The sequence below is a fragment of the Bombus pyrosoma genome, linkage group LG6 (assembly GCF_014825855.1).
Source record: "Bombus pyrosoma isolate SC7728 linkage group LG6, ASM1482585v1, whole genome shotgun sequence".
Classification (NCBI taxonomy): domain Eukaryota; kingdom Metazoa; phylum Arthropoda; class Insecta; order Hymenoptera; family Apidae; genus Bombus; species Bombus pyrosoma.
The window spans coordinates 627,704-650,095 of NC_057775.1; the positions used below are offsets into that span (position 1 = coordinate 627,704).

The 22,392-nt window shown below is 30.0% G+C and overlaps 3 protein-coding genes across 10 annotated transcripts; 1 reads left to right on the forward strand and 2 right to left on the reverse strand.

The window, feature by feature from the left end:
• Positions 1-2,727: 2,727 nt before the first annotated feature.
• On the reverse strand, positions 2,728-7,746 carry LOC122568682 (ATPase family AAA domain-containing protein 2-like). Its single transcript, XM_043728705.1, has 11 exons — positions 7,480-7,746; positions 7,248-7,396; positions 6,731-7,000; positions 6,398-6,589; positions 5,621-5,802; positions 4,866-5,049; positions 4,333-4,518; positions 3,601-3,736; positions 3,377-3,475; positions 3,211-3,303; positions 2,728-3,038 (listed from the first exon to the last, which is right to left on the reverse strand). The coding sequence occupies exons 1-11, from the start codon at positions 7,631-7,633 to the stop codon at positions 2,728-2,730; spliced, it is 1,956 nt and encodes a 651-aa protein (XP_043584640.1). The 5' UTR covers positions 7,634-7,746.
• Positions 7,747-8,407: 661 nt separating this feature from the next.
• On the reverse strand, positions 8,408-22,140 carry LOC122568263 (ATPase family AAA domain-containing protein 2-like). 8 transcript variants are annotated; one of them, XM_043727820.1, is made up of 17 exons: positions 18,914-19,264; positions 18,803-18,824; positions 18,058-18,286; positions 17,495-17,849; positions 17,252-17,423; positions 16,982-17,063; positions 16,642-16,891; positions 16,344-16,558; positions 15,944-16,236; positions 15,530-15,847; positions 15,279-15,460; positions 15,014-15,200; positions 14,453-14,931; positions 14,192-14,377; positions 13,905-13,940; positions 12,788-13,667; positions 8,408-12,322 (listed from the first exon to the last, which is right to left on the reverse strand). In XM_043727820.1, exons 2-17 carry the CDS (start codon positions 18,803-18,805, stop codon positions 12,179-12,181), a joined length of 4,011 nt encoding a protein of 1,336 aa, XP_043583755.1. In that variant the 5' UTR covers positions 18,806-18,824; positions 18,914-19,264; the 3' UTR covers positions 8,408-12,178. The 8 variants fall into 8 exon arrangements, with proteins under 8 accessions (XP_043583755.1, XP_043583751.1, XP_043583750.1 ...); XM_043727816.1 differs by lacking the exons at positions 18,803-18,824; positions 18,914-19,264 and adding an exon at positions 22,102-22,140 and having other exon boundaries at positions 16,997-17,063; XM_043727815.1 differs by lacking the exons at positions 18,803-18,824; positions 18,914-19,264 and adding an exon at positions 22,102-22,140.
• LOC122568267 (tRNA pseudouridine synthase A) lies at positions 19,456-22,268 on the forward strand. The gene is made up of 7 exons (XM_043727829.1): positions 19,456-20,165; positions 20,247-20,404; positions 20,629-21,027; positions 21,136-21,478; positions 21,547-21,802; positions 21,874-22,019; positions 22,121-22,268. Exons 2-7 carry the CDS (start codon positions 20,335-20,337, stop codon positions 22,203-22,205), a joined length of 1,299 nt encoding a protein of 432 aa, XP_043583764.1. The 5' UTR covers positions 19,456-20,165; positions 20,247-20,334; the 3' UTR covers positions 22,206-22,268.
• Positions 22,269-22,392: the final 124 nt, after the last annotated feature.

The window sequence follows — 22,392 nt, forward strand, 5'->3', positions numbered from 1 at the left end:
TTTGTTTAGCTTGCAGCCACTTTTCTATTTTTGTGGTGTGTTCTTGTAGTAATGTGACTGCTGTTTCTGGGTTAGCGTGTCTGACTAGTATAGCTGTATCGTCCGCGAATGTCAATATTTTGCTATTGGTAGTTGTTGGTATGTTGGCCGTGTATAATGTGTATAGTATTGGTCCTAGGACGCTTCCTTGCGGAACCCCTGCCTTGATGTCTTTAACTCCAGAGTATGTGTCCTTGATTTTTATTACGAAGGTTCTTCTGCTTAAGTAGGATTTTATTAATTGGTATATTTGCTCCGAGAATTGTTTTCTGATTGTTTGTAGCAGGCTTTCGTGGTTTATTTTGTCAAATGCTTTCTCGATGTCCATAAAGAGGGCTGTACAGTATTGTTTGTTTTCTAATGCTAGTACTATTTCATTGATGAGCCTGTACTCTTGTACTTAGTCTTTACGTTGAACTACCCTATCATCCTTAAACTCTTTCGTGTACACTTCCAAACAATACAACTTTTAATACCTAATAACTACTTCGAGTGATCAATCATCATTGAGCAGCTGCATTTTTATTTGCTCTTTTATTTCTTCAGATGTACTACATGTAGTCTGAAAACATACATTGTTCGGAATTTTGAGTGGCCGTCCGTTTATGGCACGGATAGGCCCATTCCTTTCTTTAGGAAATTCCGAATTGCATGTCCTCCCCGAGCTGTAAACCTAATGACTCCGAGGTCAAGTAAAAACCCCCGGAAAGACACGATGGACAGACGAAACCGAACAGCTGGTAGGGAAAATCAGCAACGTAGGGGGACAGTTCATCATAAGACATCGTACCGTGCGAATGAAATACTTCACTCTCAACGAGATCTTACCACCGCCGTGTTCATAACATCACACTTTACTTTTGTACAACACGTGCAAATACAGTGCTAGATTACTCTACACTCGATCTATTAAATCTCCTCCACCTTGAACGTTAATTCATTCGAGGTACGCGATATCGACTGATCGGTTTGACCTGACCGGTTGCTCTTTAGTCGAGAATTCGCAACATACATACATCAACGTCCATAAGTCTTCTGATATCTAGAGCAGTTCGATTAAACGGTTGATATTTCTATTATATTTTCAAAATTATTATCGAAGAACGGTTCTCCACTATCAATTCTTTATTTTTTACCAAAGTTAGAACAAAATTTATCGTAATGCTACATATCTGTACCGACCGTAGACTTAAACTTGTATCGTTGCAGCACACACGCATTGTTGTTCTTTGGAAAAATTTTGGGTGGAAATTTTTCTCTTCTTTAACTTGTGTATTTTCCTTAAACTTTTTCCCAGAGGAAGAACTTACAAACTCAACTACAACATTTTGTCCGGCTCACAAATTGGGTTTGGGTCTCGCTTATCCTCTTGAAGCCCAGCAGATAGCTGGCACAAATAACACCTACTTGACTTGAAAAAGAAATGTTTTCGCCTACAGACGGAAAAACATCAATTTCTTTAAATTTCAAGAGATTGTAGACTATTAGTGGAAGAAACAGCGACGAGAAAAATATGAAGTGAATCTCTGATATTCCATTTTATAGCTACCTAATTGATTGAGCAAATTGCAAATGGAATGTCATGTTACCACAAAATTAACTTAAGGAGCCAATATATATGTCGGAGAAGGATTTGAAGTATGGGCGTCTGATGAACCTTCACTCGAATTGACCATCGTGGTTAGGTATTCTAGCTGATAGTTATGGGTACCGAGGTGATGATTACAAGAGGTTACAGGTAATGACAGCAACCGAACAAACGAGAGGTCGATGACAAGGAATTTAGGTTCGATAACGCGCGATTTCCGTTTACTCAACGTAAGGTAGTACTCCGTTCAGTAAGCTATCTTAGATAACTCTCTCTCAATAACTCAGTAACCAACTCAGCGACTAAATCAGTCAGCAACTCAATCAGCAACTGTCCCCTATCCAAATGAAACTACCCTTTTATAGTCTTCTCCCCACCTCGCGGTCACTCTTTATTCTAAGAAGAACAGCACCGTTATTTCGTACCTCTGTTGTTACCTGTCCGTCCCGTGACCGCGGCCATGTTCGGCGACCCATTATGTCACCTCGAACCCAAACCCATCGTCATAAACCCTGAGTACACATAATCGGATTAGCGTCTTACAACTATTTCCTATTTTTATTGCTTAAGGGTAGTTACAATAAAAGTCCGGGTTAGGATATTGGGGGGTTTTCCAATCACTCCACAAGAAAGGCCCCGATGTCCTTTCATCTCCGACATATATATAGCAGCGTTACAGCTACAAAAAATTCTTTTCGCAGTACAGAAAATTTCTATGTTTAATTAGTTCTTAATATAACTTTGCATATATTACACGTGTGAAATGCAACGTTATGTCACAAGATATTTAAAGAAAGAAGCCAATAACACATATAGATACATGTAGCACATTACGTAACATGTACGCATACGACCACGAACGATGATAATGATCAACTATCACATATTATTAACAAAATACACAACTGATTCGCAACATCATGCGTTTGTCAATTCTCTTTGATTACATATGTCCAGGTTTGAACAGGTGGTCGTTAGACATACAGTTCACAGTGGCGAACGACTGAAAGTTACACATCAGTCAGTGAAAGGATACATTGCTTGTAGCTCTATGATATTATACATATGCGATATAGTTCAATAAATTAAAAAACGATAACTCAATCTTCTTGTTCCTTCTTCACGTATACTTTTACCCTTCTGAATTCTTTAAACCGTTCGAGGCATTCAATTGCAGAGCATAAATCTTCCTCGTTCTTTTCTAGGGTTAATTCGAGGGAAGCGAACAGACTTTCGAGCTCGTGGCACGGCCACGTTTCCGTCGCCCCGACGATCGTTCGAAGCAGCTCCTCTATTTCAAACTCGGACAATTTCTCGTTGCTCGAAGCGGATAAATGGGAGGGAGAATTTCTTGTACGTTTTGACGGTGGTCCTTCGCCTGATGCGCTGTTTTTTCTTTTAACGTTAATTTCTGGATAGAAAATTAAGTTCTTTTTTTAGCTAAGAATATTAGTATTGGTTTGATAGTCAAAATTATCAGATATATTATATAAGTGCGATTGAGCTAAATAGTTACATAAATATAGGTCATTTAAAGATTTACTAAAGAGTTATAATAAAAATAAGCAAATCAATTTTAGTACTTGATTTAGAATCGGTCATCACGTGAGCTGATCGCACGGCGCATATTTTGTTGCGGACTCTGAGTTTACTTCTCCGTGAGGATGGCATCTCTTCTATCATTGTCGCAGTATTATTAATATTCTATGATGCTTTTTAAATGAAAAAATTGAAAGATCTTTCACTTACGCGTCGAAAGATTTTCCGCGAAATCAGCACGTCCTGCCTGCTTTCGCTTCCTACCTACTTCTTTTATCTTTTTTGGATTCATAATTTGTTCGAATTCCGCTAGTTAAATAATTACTACTTATTAATTGGGTTTCATAGGAAGTAAATATCATAAAATATGAAAGAAACTCCTTTTCTACGCTTTTACATTTAAAATAAGGGTATCATATTATTATCACATATACCTTGTGAAGAACGATTAGATTCGAGATCACACGCCGAGTGAAAGAATAATTGCTTGAAAAAAGATTCTCGCTGTTGTTTTCCGGGGGGCATGACTTCGAATATTTCGCTTTGATGTTCATCGAATAAAGATACAATCTAGTAATTGAATAAAGTGAAAATGAGAAACGATATATTTCATCATTTTCATTCTTTTTTTATATATCATTACATACAGTTGAAGGACTTATAACAAAAACAACTCTTGTCCATGCTTGTCTTTTTCCAGAAACGCAAAAAATATTCTGACATCTGTAATCTCTGTTCAGTACATCTTAATCTTTCTTAACAAAATATTATTACGAGTCTACTTATACTTACATTATGGGAAAACAATATTTAATTAAATCATCAAATTATGGATCTCTTCATAATAATTGTTTTTATAGAGATAGTTAATTTTTATCTAACAATAAATTAAAACATACGTAATTGTTTATAATATCGATTCCACTATGTTGTAAATTTCGCTTATGACTACTAAAATGTGTTATTATTTTTAAAAACCAAAAAGTGTGAAATGAGTTGTTATTGTTATCATCATTACTTTAAGAAAGGTACCTTTTGAAGTTCATAACATTTTAAATATTGATTTCTGGAATTATAGTCTATTATTATCTTGCAGCTTTTTATTAACATTATTATTGTTAAATCGATATTATATAAAGCACGACTTTAATCACAGTGTCCCTTACATCTGCTGGTAAATCTGCTTGTGAGCAATTGGCCGTAATCAAGATTAAGATATGCACCGATCGATCTAAGCCATGCATCAAAGAAGTAAAAACGACGCGTGCCGCTTCATCCACTAGATCCCACCAGGCTAAGATATCAGGAATGTAGAGCAACGATGGTAAACTTCTTCGAGCCATTTTCATTTTCTATCATTTAATTATCAAGATATCCAGTAATTAAATCGTAAATATGATTCGAATATTTGAACATTTTAGAAATAGTAAAACAAAAAATAATTCATAAAGGGTATAAAGATAAAAAAACTCTTTTATCAATTTTTTCCAATCTTTATACGTCAATGTTTTTATCAATTTCATAAAACATCATTTTTTGTATTGAATACATAAAAAAGTGTCCTATTCTCTAATCTTCTTGTTTCTTACGTAGACAATACATAATAAAGAATATTTTACAAGATTTCATTTTTAAGTTATCACTTTATCAGCCTTAATTAATATTGTACTCTGATATTAATAATATTTATAATAGATACTTGAATGAGAGCTTCTTCCGCAGCCCTTCCTGTTTCCTCGAACAAAGTTGTGACGTCTAACACATGACAAGGTAAATGTTCCAAGGTATGGAGTAATGCTGGTCCCAGATGACGAGTGTGAGAGTCATCACCGCACAATAAAATCCTCGGACAGCTGTTTGACCTCGATACAGCCCTACCAGTGCTGTAAGAACAGCCTTTTAAAGCTTTTTACCTCCTTTCGTATTATGAGAACCATTACGATCTATCTATAACCAAACCCTACTCTCATAGTGATCGAAAATTTAGCAGTTCAATGTAGCTTGATTAAACTAGTTTAATAATATCGTAAAAATTAGAATATTATATGAAAAATGCCATAAATCATAATATCATTCGACCGAATATAAACTTAAAAAATATTTACGCAGTGCTTTGATTAATTCGATCAAATTTATGAAGTGATATTATACAAATTTTCAATCAAAGCTTTCTTATCATTTCTGAATTTTCGTGTACCCTTTTAATTTTTTAATATAAATTAAGTTTCTATCGTAGATTACGAATTTCTATGTAAATTTATATTTTTATGGACACAACTAAAAAGATAAAACTTACTGTGAGGAATTCGTTTTACTTATTGAAAACCATAAAGAATGTTCTAATCTAGATATTGTACATATATGCACCCTGTATATAGATGGATAAAAAATGCAAAAGATTTGTACAAATTTGTCAAGGCCACTTATCAAATCAAACAGTAATTCGATGCTTACATATCATTGCAAATTAACATTCCCGTTGGACAAAGAGTTTCGAGTTGTGACAGAATGCATGACAAATTTTCTTGAAGTAATGGCTGGATTTTATACGACAAAGACTTCACGGGTACGATTGTAACACGATGCGATGCTGGCAAAATGTTCTGTTGTGCCTTTAGAAAATCTTGTTTCTCAACCTATTACGTTGACAATTATGAAAAGAACTTCATAAATTATTTAAAAAGGATTTATCTTTTTCAAATTAATTTAAAACGCAATATATATATATATATTTTTTTTTGCAACGATCACATTCCTTGTTTTATTATTCGATTAAACGTTATAGCTTCTATGTAGCGATCAGTTTGATATCAATCAGATTAAATATGCGCCGCTGGCAAATAAAGTAGCTGTTTTATAATCCACGTAGCGTAGTAACCGTATGCTAATAAAAGTGTCCCGATCTAGATTTCTGGAGGATTGACTCATTGTTTTTTAATCTTTCTCCCTCTGCAATATCTTTTGTCAATGGGAATAGTTTGTGCAGGATATATAATTATAATATATATAATTATAAATATTATAAATAATTACAAATTTTTTCAGTTATCGGTAACCATTATCGATTATAGAAACTTCCTTTTAGCTACTTCTAATGATCGTCAACTTTTCTTAACATTAACCACTGATAATATTATCAACCCTGAATCGATTGTTCTACAGAAATTGACTAGCTTTAAATGAAACTGTCCCTCTTATCTTAAATCTATTATGAAATTCTCTGTTCATTACTTTAAGATGACGTTCGTTAATCTGATACTTCGCATTGGAAGTGTATATTTCCGGATAGAGTCTCCGAACACAGCACATTACCGCTTCGGCGCAAAGAGCTTGCAAGTCACTTCCACAAAATCCGACCGTTTTCGATGCCAGATACGCTAAAAACTTTTGCGGTGGTTTTTGCTTCCAACTTTTTATATGAACCTATGATCACACATGGTCTCTTTATTTTAATGTACTTGTTTTAGAAATTAAAGGAACGATGTACACGTTAGATTGAAAATCCCTTTCAAAGAAATGCGAATGAATTAATTACACTACGTAATAGTTTATAATTAAACATACTGAGAGTATTTCTTTCCTCGACGTATAACATGGCAACGGGAAGTATAGCTCTCTGTCGAATCGGCCAGGTCTTCTTAAAGCTGGATCTATGGCATCGATTCTGTTCGTTGCTCCAATTACTATGATCTCTGAATTGTTCTCTAAGCCGTCCATCAAGGCCAAGAGAGTGGAAACAATGCTGGCGTGCACAAAGTCTTGGCGGCTAGATCTGACTGGAGCTAAACCGTCAACTTCGTCAAAGAAGATTATGCAAGGCTTCGATTGTTGAGCCTGTAAGATCGACATGGTTTTCAAATTTCTTTTAATCAACCGCTGCTAAATATCTTTTAATTTGCAAATGCAATTTAAAATCTTTGTTGTCTACAAATGAAACGAGAACAGGTATATGTTATATGAATTGAAACTTCCCTTAAAAGATAAAAAGCTCGGTAAACTTCAAATATTTCAACATACATATCTTAAAAATTAAAAATACGATGGATAGGAAATTTTAATTTAAGTAAAACACTATATTAACCAGTGAAAAAACCTTCTGAAGCTTTTTCTCGCTTTCGCCGACCCATTTGCTAAGGCAATCGGAACCCTTGCGAGATATAAAGGAAACCTTTCGTTCCGAATTACTACACTCTGCGGCTAAAGCGCTGGCGACCAGTGTTTTTCCTGTTCCTGCGAAACAGAGGATGTCAATCGGGAATCTCGTTTCCAGCAATGTTCCGCTTCATTACGAACCGTAGAACGCTTTATTTTACCGGGAGGCCCGTAAAAAAGCAAACCCCTCGGTGGTTTCAGGTTGAACTTGGCGTAAATGTCACCGTACATGAGCGGAAACAGAACCGTTTCCTTTACAACACGAATCTGCTTCTCCAGTCCTCCGATGCAAGAGAAATCCTTCGCGCAAGACATCTTTCGCGATCAAACTGACCTCGAAACTTTTATTTCGCATACCCGACGAACATATTTTCATTCAATTATTTTGTATATAATTGTTCCTTAAATCATCGCCCGATGAAATACTCTTCGACTACTCGCATCGTGTATTGCTGGATATTTTACTGGAATTTTTCTGCAGCGTTTGACGATTGATTCAAGTGGTTTCACAATGTAATTTCATTATTTTTGACGTTTCGTCGATACGATTCCAACGAAACATGCGAATCGTGTTACGCTTTGAAACAATGTTCATGTAGTTCTAAGTAATATATAAGATATTATCATTACGAGTTTTTTCGATACGATAAACTCTATTTTGTTTCAAGTTAAGGCTCTAAAAAAGCGTAATTCTAATTATAATACTATTAAATTTTTCTAATATGTGAATTTTAAAAAGGAAAGATATAATATAATGTTCGTTTTGAAGCTTACATTGATTTTTTATTATTTTATATTTTTACTGTTGTAAAGACACGTATTAAACATTATGCATTAAGCAATAAAGTGAACGTTATTATAAGATGTTACTTAATTATTAGATATATGTAAGTAATATGAATAATTGAAGTATATTAAAAAACTATATTTATTTCATATTTATACTATTTTATAACATAACTTAAGATCTTCAATATGTACAAAGACATTTTTAACTCATTAATAAATTTCATGAAGGAATGATATCATACACTTTTATAAAGGGATAATAGGAATTTAGTAAAAGGTAATTTAAAACAAAGCAGATTATTACAATTATGAAATTTCAATTTATTATGCTACAATGAATGACAATAAAACTTATTACCTGTATGGTAAAATAAATAAGGCAGTGTATGCTCTTTTGTTTTGTTTCCTATATCTTTTACGCATATGCTTCATATGTCTGAAACTACTGTCTGCCAAAGGTCATATTGTACGAACATACATATTCAATAAAAATTTCATTAAATTCGTAGATCAATATGTTCTTTGCAAATAGCAGCATTACGATCTTTATTATCCGAATATTTTAGCAAAGTAATTATATTAGTTAGTTCAAACGGCAGTGGTTACGGGAACCTCTCGATTAATACAATGTACATGTAATTACACAATTTTTTTTTGTCTTTTGCTTATTCTTGGTAATACAGAGATGATAGCACATCAGAAAATAGCACCAGAAATTATTCTTGGAATAATTACGTTTCGGATTTATTTATCATAAAGTGGAATGTAAAATATATCAATGGAAACAGAAAAGTCACAATGATTCAATTAATGTCCTTTTTTTAATCTGTATTAATTGTATATGTGATTTTTCTGTATCATTTGCTATTTATCAAGATTTACATTTCAATCTTTATCATTGAGATATTATACAAATTCTTTGGCAAATATCAGCGATATTTAATGGGTATACTTGAATTAAATAAAAGTTTATGGATACTATATTACTGAATTAAATTGAGATGATAAGAAATATCTGAATATAGACTATACCATTAACATACAAATTTCAAACAAAATTTCATATCGCTGAACTTTTTGTTAATGCTTTAGAAACTAGAAGCAATATTACAGCTCATTTTTAGTACTTTAAATTCCTTGCTTCCTATATATCATGAGTGCTATAAATGATATCATATAATGGTAACAATATTTTTGTTAACTTAGTTCTCTTTATCTAACATCAATACCAATACTTATTCAATTTCCATAATGTAGCATTAGTTTATATAATGTTGATTATCCTTATCATAAAAGGATAGACACCTGAGCAAGAGAAAGTACAATATTCAAATCCTCAATTTTACTAAATTTCGTGTGAAGTGTCTTGATGTAAAATTAAATAAATTACTCAATTAAAAAGCATCCCAATTATTAAAAGTCCAAATTAAATTCTAAATTGTGCAGAAATACGTGAACTAAGATCTTTTAATTTACATTTGAATTCTTATTAAATCATTTGTATTTCATGTACGGTTATAAAAAGATATCTTAACAAAGATATTAACAAATATTTTTAAATTTTTTGAAATACTGCTACAAATTTTAGTAAACTTTTAAACATTAGTTCCTTTACTGTTAGTACAGTTTAATTTTATACAAAACAGTATATGTATGCGCATGGAACATTTTTAATACTAATAATTAAATACAGAAATAACTTCACATATAATACTAAATTAAATTATGAAAAGAATACAAATTTTTTAAAAATATTATAATTAATTAGCAATGAAAATAAAATGAATTTTCTTGGCATGACATATTTTTACCGTAAATTATATTCATTCATTCTTTGAACTCTAATATATCATCCTAAAACATCAAGCATATATCAAAACATTAAACATATAGATAATTGTCCTAAAAATTATATATATAAATTATTTTATTTCAAAATTTGGTATGTACATTAAAGAAATTCATCTAATAGAGTACTGAAAATTATTTTGCTAGCTCAATTTTAATATAGAGAGTAACACACAAAGGGAATAAATACTATGTAGTGAGCATTTCTAGAGTTCAGTCTTTTCATCCCTATATTCTAACAAATATTAAGTAATTTAATTATAATTTCGTAAAACTCAGTTATAATACTCGCTACAATTGAAAAATGAATTTTTTATAATATTTAATTTAATTTTCACATTCGTAAATTTTGACTAATATAAACATAACAAATTATAAAGTTAGCTACCAATTTATTAATAACATATCATAATATTTGAAATTGTATCAGTTATTGGTTACATAACATTATTTTAAGAATATAATATTATTTGTTACATGCTTGATCATAAGAGTTACTATTAATTCTTACTATCCATTTTAAACTTAGTATGTACTCTACATATATATATGCATGTAAATAATTAAACTAAATAAAGAAATTCATTTGCTAACACATTGTTTTCTTATATAAGTGAATACTATTCATATGAACAATGTCAATAGGAAGAACTTATTACTTGCACTCTAGAATGCATTAAAATCTTTTTTCTCTCATCTATAATGTTTGGTAACTATTCTTTCACAGTTACAGTATAAATCACAACCACTATACGAATCTAGAATGTAAGTTTTATTTTAAATATTTTCTAATATTTATACAAATACGATTTTCTTTGCATATGTTTACGATTTTTACCGAGGTATTTCATATTTATACTGATTTTCAATTATATCCACTGTTATACCCATAACTGAATCAAAATCTATTTTTTAATTACTTTAATAACTTTGGTTAAAATAAACCGACGAGCATGTACCACATTTCAATTGTACATTATCCACATTATAATTAAAAAACTAATTATCTAAATATAATTCAACTATATAATTTCATAATTGTACTCAATAAAATCGTACTATTTAAAATAACAAATTCAAATTTTGAATAATGCCATGATAACATTCATGACCAGTCACTATACATGACCAATCACTAATGTATATAAGAATGACAAATTTATACTAGATACAAGTAATTTTTATTCACATTGATGAAAAATCATTGTATCAAGCGTTATTTTAAATAGTACACGGATTATCTAAATTTAATTTACTAAATTATCCACGATTTTTAAATACGAAAAGAAAGCATATAATAAATATCAAAATCTAGTACAAGTTACTCCTAAAAATCCATTATGTACATGCCAAAAATATTTAATTATGCAATATGTAATATTGTTCATAAAATTTGGAATGTATTTACATGTTTTACAATTTATGAAATTTGTTTTTAAGTTCTCATTGCTTTAATGATTGATTAATAACCTCTAATGAAACAGTAAAAAAATTATATAAAATTACTGAATTTAAATTTAAAACTTAGACATTTTTATATTGAGTATTACTTTACTAAACAATTCACGAAATAGAGCACATATGACCTTATATATGCATGTTGGAACCTATATGTCAAGATATGTCTATGTTTAAAGTACTTTTATAAAAATTATGTAAAGGTCTGTAAAAATCCAAAGTAATAACTGGCGCATATAATGAATCTATAATGTATTTTATGAAGATTTGTTAGAATTCTACTATGTGCAGATACAATAAAATAATTTGATATAATGTACTGCCAAGTACCACATGTAAAAAACTATAGTTAAGTACGTATTGTATTAAATTACCATCATCTTTGTATAACCATCATTTGCAAAATTTTGTTATGAAGAAATATACTTCTTTCAGGCATGAAGTACTATATATTAACGCAAAAATTATTTCACAAGTATCCCACTAAAATCAACTTGCACAGAAAACAAATTATTTGTAGTTTTCTAACTAATTTCTTTTATTGCATTTTTATACCAATTTTTATGCAAAAATTTATAATTAACTGAGAATTATGTATGATTATTGAAGTACCTAAATTTGATATCAAAATTTTTTACTGTGAGATATATTATGTGAGCCACTAATAATTATAAGCCAATATTATTATAATAATTTATCATTTTATATTTAGATACTGAGGGATAAATGATTAAAATCGTATCCTTTTAGTTTCATATATAATGATCATTCTTTTCCTTGTAAGATTAACGCACAGTTATACTTCACCATGTCTTTAAAAATCGAAATTCGAATGCACCATTTCGGTTTTTCTTCATATATTCTATATAATATTAAAGTTACCTCCTTCCTCTTATTAATTATCAGTAACTGTAAAGATTGAAATGAAAAAAATGTACTCTTTTAAATCATCGTATGATTTAACATTAATTGATAATCTTTGTTTAGTGTAAATGTACAAAAATTTTGTTATAATGATACTAAAGGTAGCGTGTGACTTATAATATGTCGGTTTGATTAGCGACATGATGAACTTTCTCGTACGTTGTCTTGAACTCTTCAAATCTTTTCACTTCCTTGAGCAACTCCTATACACATTATGAATTATAAGATACTTTATACTACATAAAAAAATTATTCTCTCTCTACATTATATTATTCTATTGAAAAATCATACACAATAATAAGATTCAATAAGAAACAAATAATAATTTGCTTGATATTATTTAATGACAAATATGAATGTTAGAATAATTAATTAAATAGGAAAATGATATTACATGATATTGAAAAATGAATAAATATAACAAGTTTGGTTAAATAAAATATATTTACCTTTGGCAGTGATTTTCTATCGTAGCTCTGAGCATATTTTCCTACACATCGACTCAGTTGCACATAAATGTCACATAGTACTTCTACAGGAAAATCCTTGGTAATTTCAACGGTTGTTTGCCATGCATTCTCCAATTCATTCCTATCTACTACAAACTTTTCGTTTTCTTCAAATCTGGCTGGACTAGAATCACTTTCAATAGCAAATGATAATTCATCTATACTTCCCCGTCTAGACGATGAATTAGATGCACTATTTTCCGCATTCTTCTCTTCTTCCGTAAAACATATATCCATATTTTCAATTTCATCAATATGCTGATCACTGACATTATTGCTTTGAATTCCTTGCATGTCTTTTGAACTTTCATTTTGCGAATCGTTTTCAGAATCAGAATTATCAAACAGAGGTACATGACCATTCAAAACACTGTTTGCTTCAGTTTCAAATTCTTGGAATTTTTCTAAATCTATACTTGTTGTTTCATTGGTTAAACATACTTTGTTATCAGATACAGTTACATTTTCATCAAATGCGATTTTCTTCTTTTTGTGAACTTTCTTTACATAGCCCCGTGCCCAAGCTGGTATTCTACGTTTTCTAGAATTATTATATCTTCTTCCATTTACAATCAAGGAATGACTAGGACTCGCAGTGTCTTTTTTATCTGTTCGTTCGGTTCCAGACGTGGATTGCTCTGCTTTTGACTGATTCTTATTTTCTACCTCGTTGTTAGACGTACTTTCAATAATTTTACGATTCTTCGAAATCTCACGACATTTATCCTCAAAGTCAGAATCCAATTCTGCTTTTATTAATGCGTATGCATTATCGCGAAGAGAGCATGCACGGTGTCTTATCAATTTGTCAGCTGGATCTCTGTGAAAGAACGTTACGTAATATATGTATATCATATAATATATACATATTAATGTTATAAAGAATTATATCACTATCGAAAAGCAACATGAACTAATATGAGTGGCTTTCAATAATACAATTTTCTTCATATAACGTATCATATACAAATAATTAATAAAATATATGCCAGCAATTGAAAGCCACCTTAACTACGGAGCAACAACAGTAACGGATAAACAGGAATATCTGAACTACCTCTTTAATATTCCAAGGGAAGGCCTATCACGTAAGCTGACATGAAAACACACAACATGAATGTCAGTATCAACTTTAACTCCATTATTTATATTATTTATAATTGTATGTATAATGACAAAAAAGGTAGGAGAATAAGTAATATAAGGAGAATAATTTATGAAGAAAACAGAGTAGTAAAACATATCAAACGCTTCCGTATTTAAATTATAATATTGAAGTATATAGCTTTATAAGATTTGGTTAGGGATTTGATAAAACAAATGTTATATACCGTGCCCACTGACCTGTCAGGATTATATTCCAAAGCATTTCTACAAATGAGATCGATATCATCAAGAAAATCTCGAGCACAAAGGTAACAATGCATATCGATTTTTGTCATCATGGTTTCTAAATCCATAGGTTGTTTTATGATCATGTTATAATCTGGTACTTCTTCCGTATCTACTGGTTTTGTAAACATGAAAAATCTGTAATGTAAATATTTAATATTTGATATTAATTTTCACCTTATAAACAAAAAGTTATAATATGAAGATACTTACTGTCTATTTCTTGCAAGTTTTGCACAAATTTCTCTCAAGAAAATTCTTAATTCTCTTAACGAAACTTCTTCTTTTTCATATATTATTTTCTTCTCTTCTTCCGTTAATTTCTTTGGTAAAGGATCTGGTGCTAAAGGAAGCTCCTCTAGAACTTCTACTTTGTCATCTTTTATTTTCGGTGGTTTCAAGCTCTGAACCATGAAAATAGGTCGGAAGAATTTGGATCTTTGCTCTGCTGTTGGTGTTTTCATAGAATAAACTTCACTACGAAGTTCGCTAAACAGACTTTGAAGTTGAGTAGGAAGATCCTGATATGTTCTATCACTTGTGGCTAAAATTAAAATGGGCAAAGAAGGATCAAGTGCTGCAATACGACACAAAAAAACTGCTTTTACAGTTTCAGGTACAAGTGGCCACCACTGATCAATCGACCGAATATAAATTATGGACGGCACATTCCTGGCAGCTTCGTTAAACACCTATATTATTTAAAATCGTATAAAATATTTTTAATTATAATTTACTAATAATGCATGTTTCCTTTTATTATTGTTAACTAACCTGAACGCAGGTTTCTTCTGGCGATCGCCCACTTTCTGCAAAAAGAGTGCTAACATCTAATGTTTGAATTGGTAGATGTTCCATATGATATAATAATGCTTGTGCTAAATGTGGTCCTTGACCTTCAGACAAATTTCCTCCGGAAATTAACAGTCTTGGACGATGAATTCCTTTGGTAATTTTCACTCTAGGATATTTAAGACAGTAATATTAAATAAGAAAGGTAAATATAACAGTAAAGTAGTTATTCTTAAAATTTTGTTACTTTGCCATAGCAGAATTAACTCCTTGTGGAAATATTCCTTTTATTGAGTTAAGTAACTCTTCCAATAAAGGTCCTAATAAGGGTTCCATGAAAAGTTGTAATTTTCTTCTAGCACATGGTGACACTCTTTGTGATGATGGTACAAGAATGGAACTAGCTTGTAAAAAATCCCGTTTTTTCACCTATAAAAATATGTGTAATCTTATTATATTTATTTAATAGATATATGTTATCAAATAATAATAACATACTTCGATTCGTTCAGGATCTAAAAGTAACCTATTATTTGTTATATATATTTGCGGATAAGTTCTTCGCAATCCTTGCAAAACTGCTTCAGTGCATAAGGCTCTCAAGTCTGAGCCACAATAACCTGTCGCTTTTTCAGCTAATATCTCTAACAATTGATCAGGTGGGGGATTTTTCCACTTGCTAACGTGAATTTTTAATATCTCTAGTCTTTCTTTCATAGCAGGTAAAGGAAAAAATAATTCCCGATCGAAACGACCTGGCCTACGTAATGCTGGATCAATGGCATCTATTCTATTTGTTGCTCCGATAACTATTACCTATACCCAATAAAAAGAATGGGAATCAACCATAAATATTTAATAATTAAGCGCTTAAATATGTTTAAATATGTTTTCAAAGATGAAATAATTAACCTCTCCCCTATCACTGAGGCCATCCATAAGCGCCAAAAGAGTAGATACAATACTAGCATGGATTTGATCCTGTTTCGTACTTCGAACAGGTGCAAGGCCATCTATTTCATCAAAAAATATTATGGACGGTTTCATTTGTTGAGCCTGCTCAAATAACAATCGCAACTGACGTTCGGATTCTCCGACCCACTTAGATAGACAATCTGCGCCCTTTCTCATAAAGAACGACATTTTCCTACTGCCTTGACTACATTCATTTGCCAATGCTCTAGCTATCAACGTCTTACCAGTTCCTAGATAAATAAATAATGATGTATTAATAATCACAATGTGTTACTTTAAATATAACTAATGTAATTACAAATATATAATAATAAATATAGATGTATACAAGATATACCTGGTGGACCATGAAATAATACTCCTTTTGGTGGGGTAATATGAAAACGTTCAAAAACATCTGGATACATCATAGGAAAAACAACCATTTCTTTAAGGCAGTGAATATGTGATTCTAAGCCTCCAACATCATTGAATCTAATATTAGTATCTAAAGTAATTGGATTTATATCTGCTTTACGATCAGGTGGTCCACCTTGAGGTATTGCTGATTGCCTACAATAAAATGATTTTATTTGAAGAATAACTTGTATGATTATTTCTAATCTAGCAAAATATTTCCTGAATTCTCTTTTTACCTTGCTTTTTTACTTTTCTTCTTATCATAACGTTGAGGTTCTGAATCACTGGAATCACTAGAGCTTGTACTTTTGCTTCTATGTTTACGCCTTCTCATGGAATTACTAAGAACACTTCTAAGTGCCTTTATAGATCGCCGAACTGGTTCTACATTAGCTTGAAATCTATCTACAGCTGGTTTTTTCTGACGTAAACTATACTTTCTAGGACCAGGGGAATCGGAAGATTCACTTAAATCACTATCTACCACTATAAAAATATTAAGTTAGAAATAATATAGAAAAACGTCTTTAGTCATCTAAAGTAGTAGCATGTTTATGTCAAAGATAAACATCGAACCTGTAAGTTTCTTACCCCTTGGTAATTGCCGTTGTGCTGTCCTTCTAGTTCGTTTAATACGAGTATACATATCTTCATAGCCCTGACAATAACATAAGTATTTTTTATCTTCTCATTATGTTTTAACAATAAATTTTCTCATTGATTCAACATTATTTTATACATGTACTAATCAATGTACAAATGATAAAACAATATTCTTATTTTATTACTTTATATTAAAAATTATAATATAATTGCTCATCAAAAAAATTAGAAAAAATTACTTACATCTTCATTTTCGGAATTATCATTATTTTCAGCTTTTTCGCTTTCTTGTGAGCTATCTTCATCAGCTTCAACACGTTCTACTTTAGGCTTCACATCCTTTTCACTTAAATTTCCACCAAGTCTTGTAGCAGGTCCTTCTCTAAGTCTACTTGGGCTATCAGATTTTCTTGTTCTATACATAGGTTAATTTAATAAAGATTTAATCACATTTTAGCTTTATAAATTACCTTAATGAATATTTACCTTACATCCTTTTCCTCGTTAGATTTACTTCTGGTTTCCATTTTATCTTTATGTTCCCTGTCTGTTCTTTCCCTTTCTTGCCTATCCTTAAGATCTCTAATATCTTTATCTTGCTCTGTTTTTTCTCTAAGATCACGATCACCTCTTCCTCTAAGTTCTCTATTATTTTGTCTGTCATGTTCTGTTCTTTCTCTAATATGTCTTGAGTTTTTATTTGGAGGATGATTTTCACGTGATCTAAGAGGCATACGCTCCCTAACATCACGTTTTCTTTCAGGAACTTCATCCACCATTTCTTTATCAGATGAAGAACCATGTTGTTGAAACATAGGATAACCTTTCAATGTTTGTGTACCTAAAATACATTAGAAATACTTAAAAAAATCTTCACATAACAAGAATTGTTAATTATCTAACAACTATTTTATCTAGAACATTATTTAAAAGATAGACTTTATATGTTACATAATATTCATTAACTTTTTTGATATGATTTAAAAAGATTAAATGTAAGTGATATATATTACATATAGAATCAAGTATGATTTTAAGATATGCTTTACCTAAAATCCAGCTAGTGTTAAGATTATCATATGTTTGCATTCTATGACGTGTGCTACGGCGCACACTTAAGTTATTCATAGATATATGAGAAGTAGAATTTGAATGTGATCGTAAAGTACGCAAACTTTTAACCCTTCTGGCATTAGAGCCCAGGCTACGGTTTCTTGGAGAAAAGATATCTTCTTCTGTATCCATTGAGTCCAATGCAGCATCATCATCTGACATTATCTATATTGTATCATACAATTAAAAGTACTTCTTTTTTAAATTTCAACTGATTCAATCATTATACATATATCGATCTTGTGCACTAATATATTAATCTACTGTACTCGCGCGCGTATATGTGTGTTATTAAAACAATTATACATATATAAATGTATTAAAAACTTATTTAAATTAGAATGGTAATATTTTATAAAAGTAATTGAAGTAGAAGGCATAACATCAAGCATTCTTGTGAAATACAGTGGAGAAATGGTATATTTGACTCATAATATAATGAAATAAATTATATAACAATGATAGAACTTTTTGACAGTTAACAAACATTTTTTCGTATTTTTTGTTGTTCTTTTTTACGAAATGGAACACCGCCCACTTAAATACAGAACGCCGAAGAGTATGAAAATGAATGCCTCTTATAAAAAAGTGACGATATAATTAATGATTAACCATAGAAAATGTAAAAAAGACGATTGGAATTAAAATATGCACGATCTATAATAATAATAAACAAAGCACCATAGAAGCAATTAGATTCACCCTGAAACACACGAATTTTAACCTCAGGAATTATTTAGCATTTGAGGTCATCGATGCTCGAAATATTTAGCATTTTACCAAATAAATTACCTTCATCTGGCCAGTTCTTGCTGCCAATTTATACTTAAAGTAAAAAGAAAACTGCTAACGTCCGTCATATGCCTTAGGTAAAGTAACACCACTGCCTCGATTGAGTGCACGTAGCGCATGCACACTAAACCTCCACAAAGGTCGTTTTATGATCGACTATCACTTAAAATTATGTTACATTAGCAACATGAATAATAAAGATCCACATGACACATGTTATAACCAATAAGTTCGTCGTTGCAATAAAAAATTTCTTGTCGAATCGATGATTACAAAATTCGTATCCGCAAACTATCATTGCATACGTGAACACATACTGAAATTAGCTGTAAATGTATCTGTAGATCTAACCTAACCCGTATGCAATTGTGATCGCCTTTAAGTATATGTTGCAAGAATACGATATTAGCGCGCTCTGAAATAAAACGAGTTAGCTACTGATGGTAAGTATACGATATATGCATAAATGTAATTATTGGTACAAACACTGACTAAATACAGAATAGCTCTATCATCAAAAAAGTTCGTATCATATGTTCGGAAATACTGATCGCACAAAAAATCAGAAGTTTTGTTATTTAAAGTGCTAAATTTAGGAATTACAATCATATGACTGTTCCGGAAGTTAAGGCATTTCAAAAATTTTTAAATCAATTTAAATTGAGTTATATATTTTTGTATACTAGAATAGATGTATTTTTTATTTTGTATAAAAAAATATTTGTTTTTAAAAAAACGATTAATTAAAAGAATACTTTAATTCTGTAAAATTTAGCATACGAAATGCTATAAGACATAAGATCATTTTTTCTCAATATCTTTCATTTAAATTAATGCGGAATGAATTTATTAAGCTCGTTGTACTTATTTTTAATTCCCACTTCCTTTTCCTCAAATATAATTATTAAAATTTGATAGTGTTTTAATTCTTTAGTAAAAGCGTGCAAAAACCTGCATCGTAAGCAAAGATATATTTATGAAATAATGTAATATACTTGTTAAAACTTTACTTAATTGTTTAAAATTACATATATTTCGCAACTGATTTAGGCATAAATAAAATTAAGTAAACAAGAAAGCATAAGCCACTGAAAGATGTTTCCTTTAAATGCATTTTAGATGTCATATATTTGTACTTATTGGAAAGTTAAAATTTCTATAGTTTCTGTAGTTTTGGGTGCATGAAATTATGATAATAATCTATAATATTTTATATATTTACTAATTATACAGTGTCTGTAAATCATATACGGTTCGTGAATGTTCTGTTTGTATAATATATATAAATTATAAAGATAATTAAAATTATATACAACAATGTTTTACTTTATAGGTTATAACTCTATAAAGGTGTATCTCAAAAAAGCTGAAGAATTTAAAAATTTTATTCATTGTTTTCAAGAATTAATTTAATATTTTTCATGTTTCGTGTTAAGCAGTATATTATTAGAAATAATTTAACATTTTCCCGTTTTGTAAGATTACAATACGGTAAGTTCATTAACATAACATATACATACATGTATATACATATAAAACACTACTATTGAATGAAAATATAGAACAATTATTTCAAAATTATTAAAAAATATTATAATAAATCAGGAGTGATACCTATTGAGTCAAATAATTGTTCAATATTAATGTTTTAAATTATTTTGTTATTCTTATTATATATATGTATTCTTATGTTAATTATATATATTTAATTTTAGATAATTTTTTTAATAAAAACATGTCAGTCCAAGTTGATGGTATTAAACAAGATGAGAATAGTATTGAACGAACTAATAAAAGACAAATGATCGATGAAAGTTATGAAATGATAACGAAAGCTCCGAAAGTAGAACCAACTGAAGATGTAGTACAAAGAAAAAACAACGCTAAAAGGAAAAACTTTGTGATAATGTTAGGTTACCTTGGCAGAAATTATTCTGGTATGCAAATTAATCGTGGTATGAAAACTATTGAAGAAAGTTTATTATCTGCTTTGTTGAAAGCAAATTTTATTACGGAAGAACAATTTGAAGATGTAAGAGTAATTAAATTTCAAAGAGCTGCACGTACAGATAAAGGTGTATCAGCAGTTAGGCAAGTTGTTTCTCTACAATTGCGTAAGTATTATGTTATTTATTTTACAGTTATATGAATAAAGCAGTGATAATTGTGAATGATGTTAATTAAAATAATAATTAACGTCATTAACTCATAATCAATTATAGCTGATCATGTAAACAAAGAAGATATAAATGAGTACCTTCCAAAGGATATCAGAGTATTTGATGTAAAGAGGGTAACAAAAACATTTAATAGTAAAAATAAATGCGATGCTAGAACATACAGATATGTTCTTCCTACATTTGTTTTGGCTCCAGAAGATCCAAATTTTTTACAAATTGACAAAGAGGTAGAAATAGATGAAGAACAACGACTTAAACAACTATCTATGATAAATGGAAAGCCATATCACGAATTCCGATTGACTCCAGAAATGCTTGACAAGCTAAATGAAGTTTTGAAATTATTAGAAGGCACACATAATTTTCATAATTTTACATCAAAAACGTAAGTTATTTTATATCGTAAAATCTTAGTATATTACATTCTCTGCTTATTATATTACTTTCTCTTAGAAAACCATTAGATCCAAGAGCCAAGCGTTATATTATATACTTTCGTTGTGTTGAAACATTTATTGCAAATAATATGGAATTTGCAGTACTGGAAATAAAAGGACAAAGTTTTATGTTACATCAAATTAGAAAGATGGTATCTCTAGTTATAGGGATTTGTAGAAATATTGTGACAAATGATATTATCAAAGATGTATTTTCATTAGAAAAAATTGACATCCCTATTGCACCAGGTTTAGGACTAAGTTTACATTTTGTAAGATATTTTAATTTTAATTAGTTTCAAATACGAAAAGAATTATTTAATTAAAATCTTCCTTTATTTAGGTACATTATGAATATTATAATGAAAGATTTGGAAAAGATGGATTTCACAAAACATTAGAATGGCAAGAATGTAATGAAGATGTTGACAAATTTTATAAAGAATGCATTTTAAAGGATATAATAGATGTGGAAATATCAGAAAAAGTGTATCCTTTTTTAATGTAATAATTTACAGAGTAATTGATTAATATTTTTTAAATTATAGAATACTTTAATAAAAATATTTACCTTGACAAGTGTAATGTAGAATGATACATTGGTTGGCATCTATCCTAACACCAAAGAGATTTGCATTTAAAGATTATGTAGTACAGTGTGAATATATATCATAAGATCATTGTATTTTTTATCAAAAGTATATTACATATATTTGTCAATATAACTATTTTTAACTATTTTAAACTGTAATATTATTACGAATGTATAAAAAATCTAAAAGAATTTATTTAATTATAGAATATATTCATTTATCGTTGATCTAAAAAAAAATTATTGTAATAGATTATTTCTGCTTACTAT

Excerpts from the sequence above, each read along its gene's own strand:
- LOC122568682 (XM_043728705.1), bottom strand. The coding sequence starts at position 7,633 with ATGTCTTGCGCGAAGGATTTCTCTTGCATCGGAGGACTGGAGAAGCAG. Across the intron at positions 7,397-7,479 it reads GCTTTTTTACGGGCCTCCCG|GAACAGGAAAAACACTGGTC; the intron begins GTAAAATAAAGC and ends TCTGTTTCGCAG. Across the intron at positions 3,476-3,600 it reads ATCTAATCGTTCTTCACAAG|CGGAATTCGAACAAATTATG; the intron begins GTATATGTGATA and ends TTATTTAACTAG.
- LOC122568267 (XM_043727829.1), top strand. The coding sequence starts at position 20,335 with ATGTTTCGTGTTAAGCAGTATATTATTAGAAATAATTTAACATTTTCC. Across the intron at positions 21,028-21,135 it reads AGTTGTTTCTCTACAATTGC|CTGATCATGTAAACAAAGAA; the intron begins GTAAGTATTATG and ends AATCAATTATAG. Across the intron at positions 22,020-22,120 it reads GTGGAAATATCAGAAAAAGT|AATGATACATTGGTTGGCAT; the intron begins GTATCCTTTTTT and ends AGTGTAATGTAG.
- LOC122568263 (XM_043727815.1), bottom strand. The coding sequence starts at position 22,140 with ATGCCAACCAATGTATCATTCTACATTACACTTGTCAAG. Across the intron at positions 16,559-16,641 it reads AAGAAAAGTAAAAAAGCAAG|GCAATCAGCAATACCTCAAG; the intron begins GTAAAAAGAGAA and ends ATTTTATTGTAG. Across the intron at positions 16,237-16,343 it reads ATTATTTCATGGTCCACCAG|GAACTGGTAAGACGTTGATA; the intron begins GTATATCTTGTA and ends TTATTTATCTAG.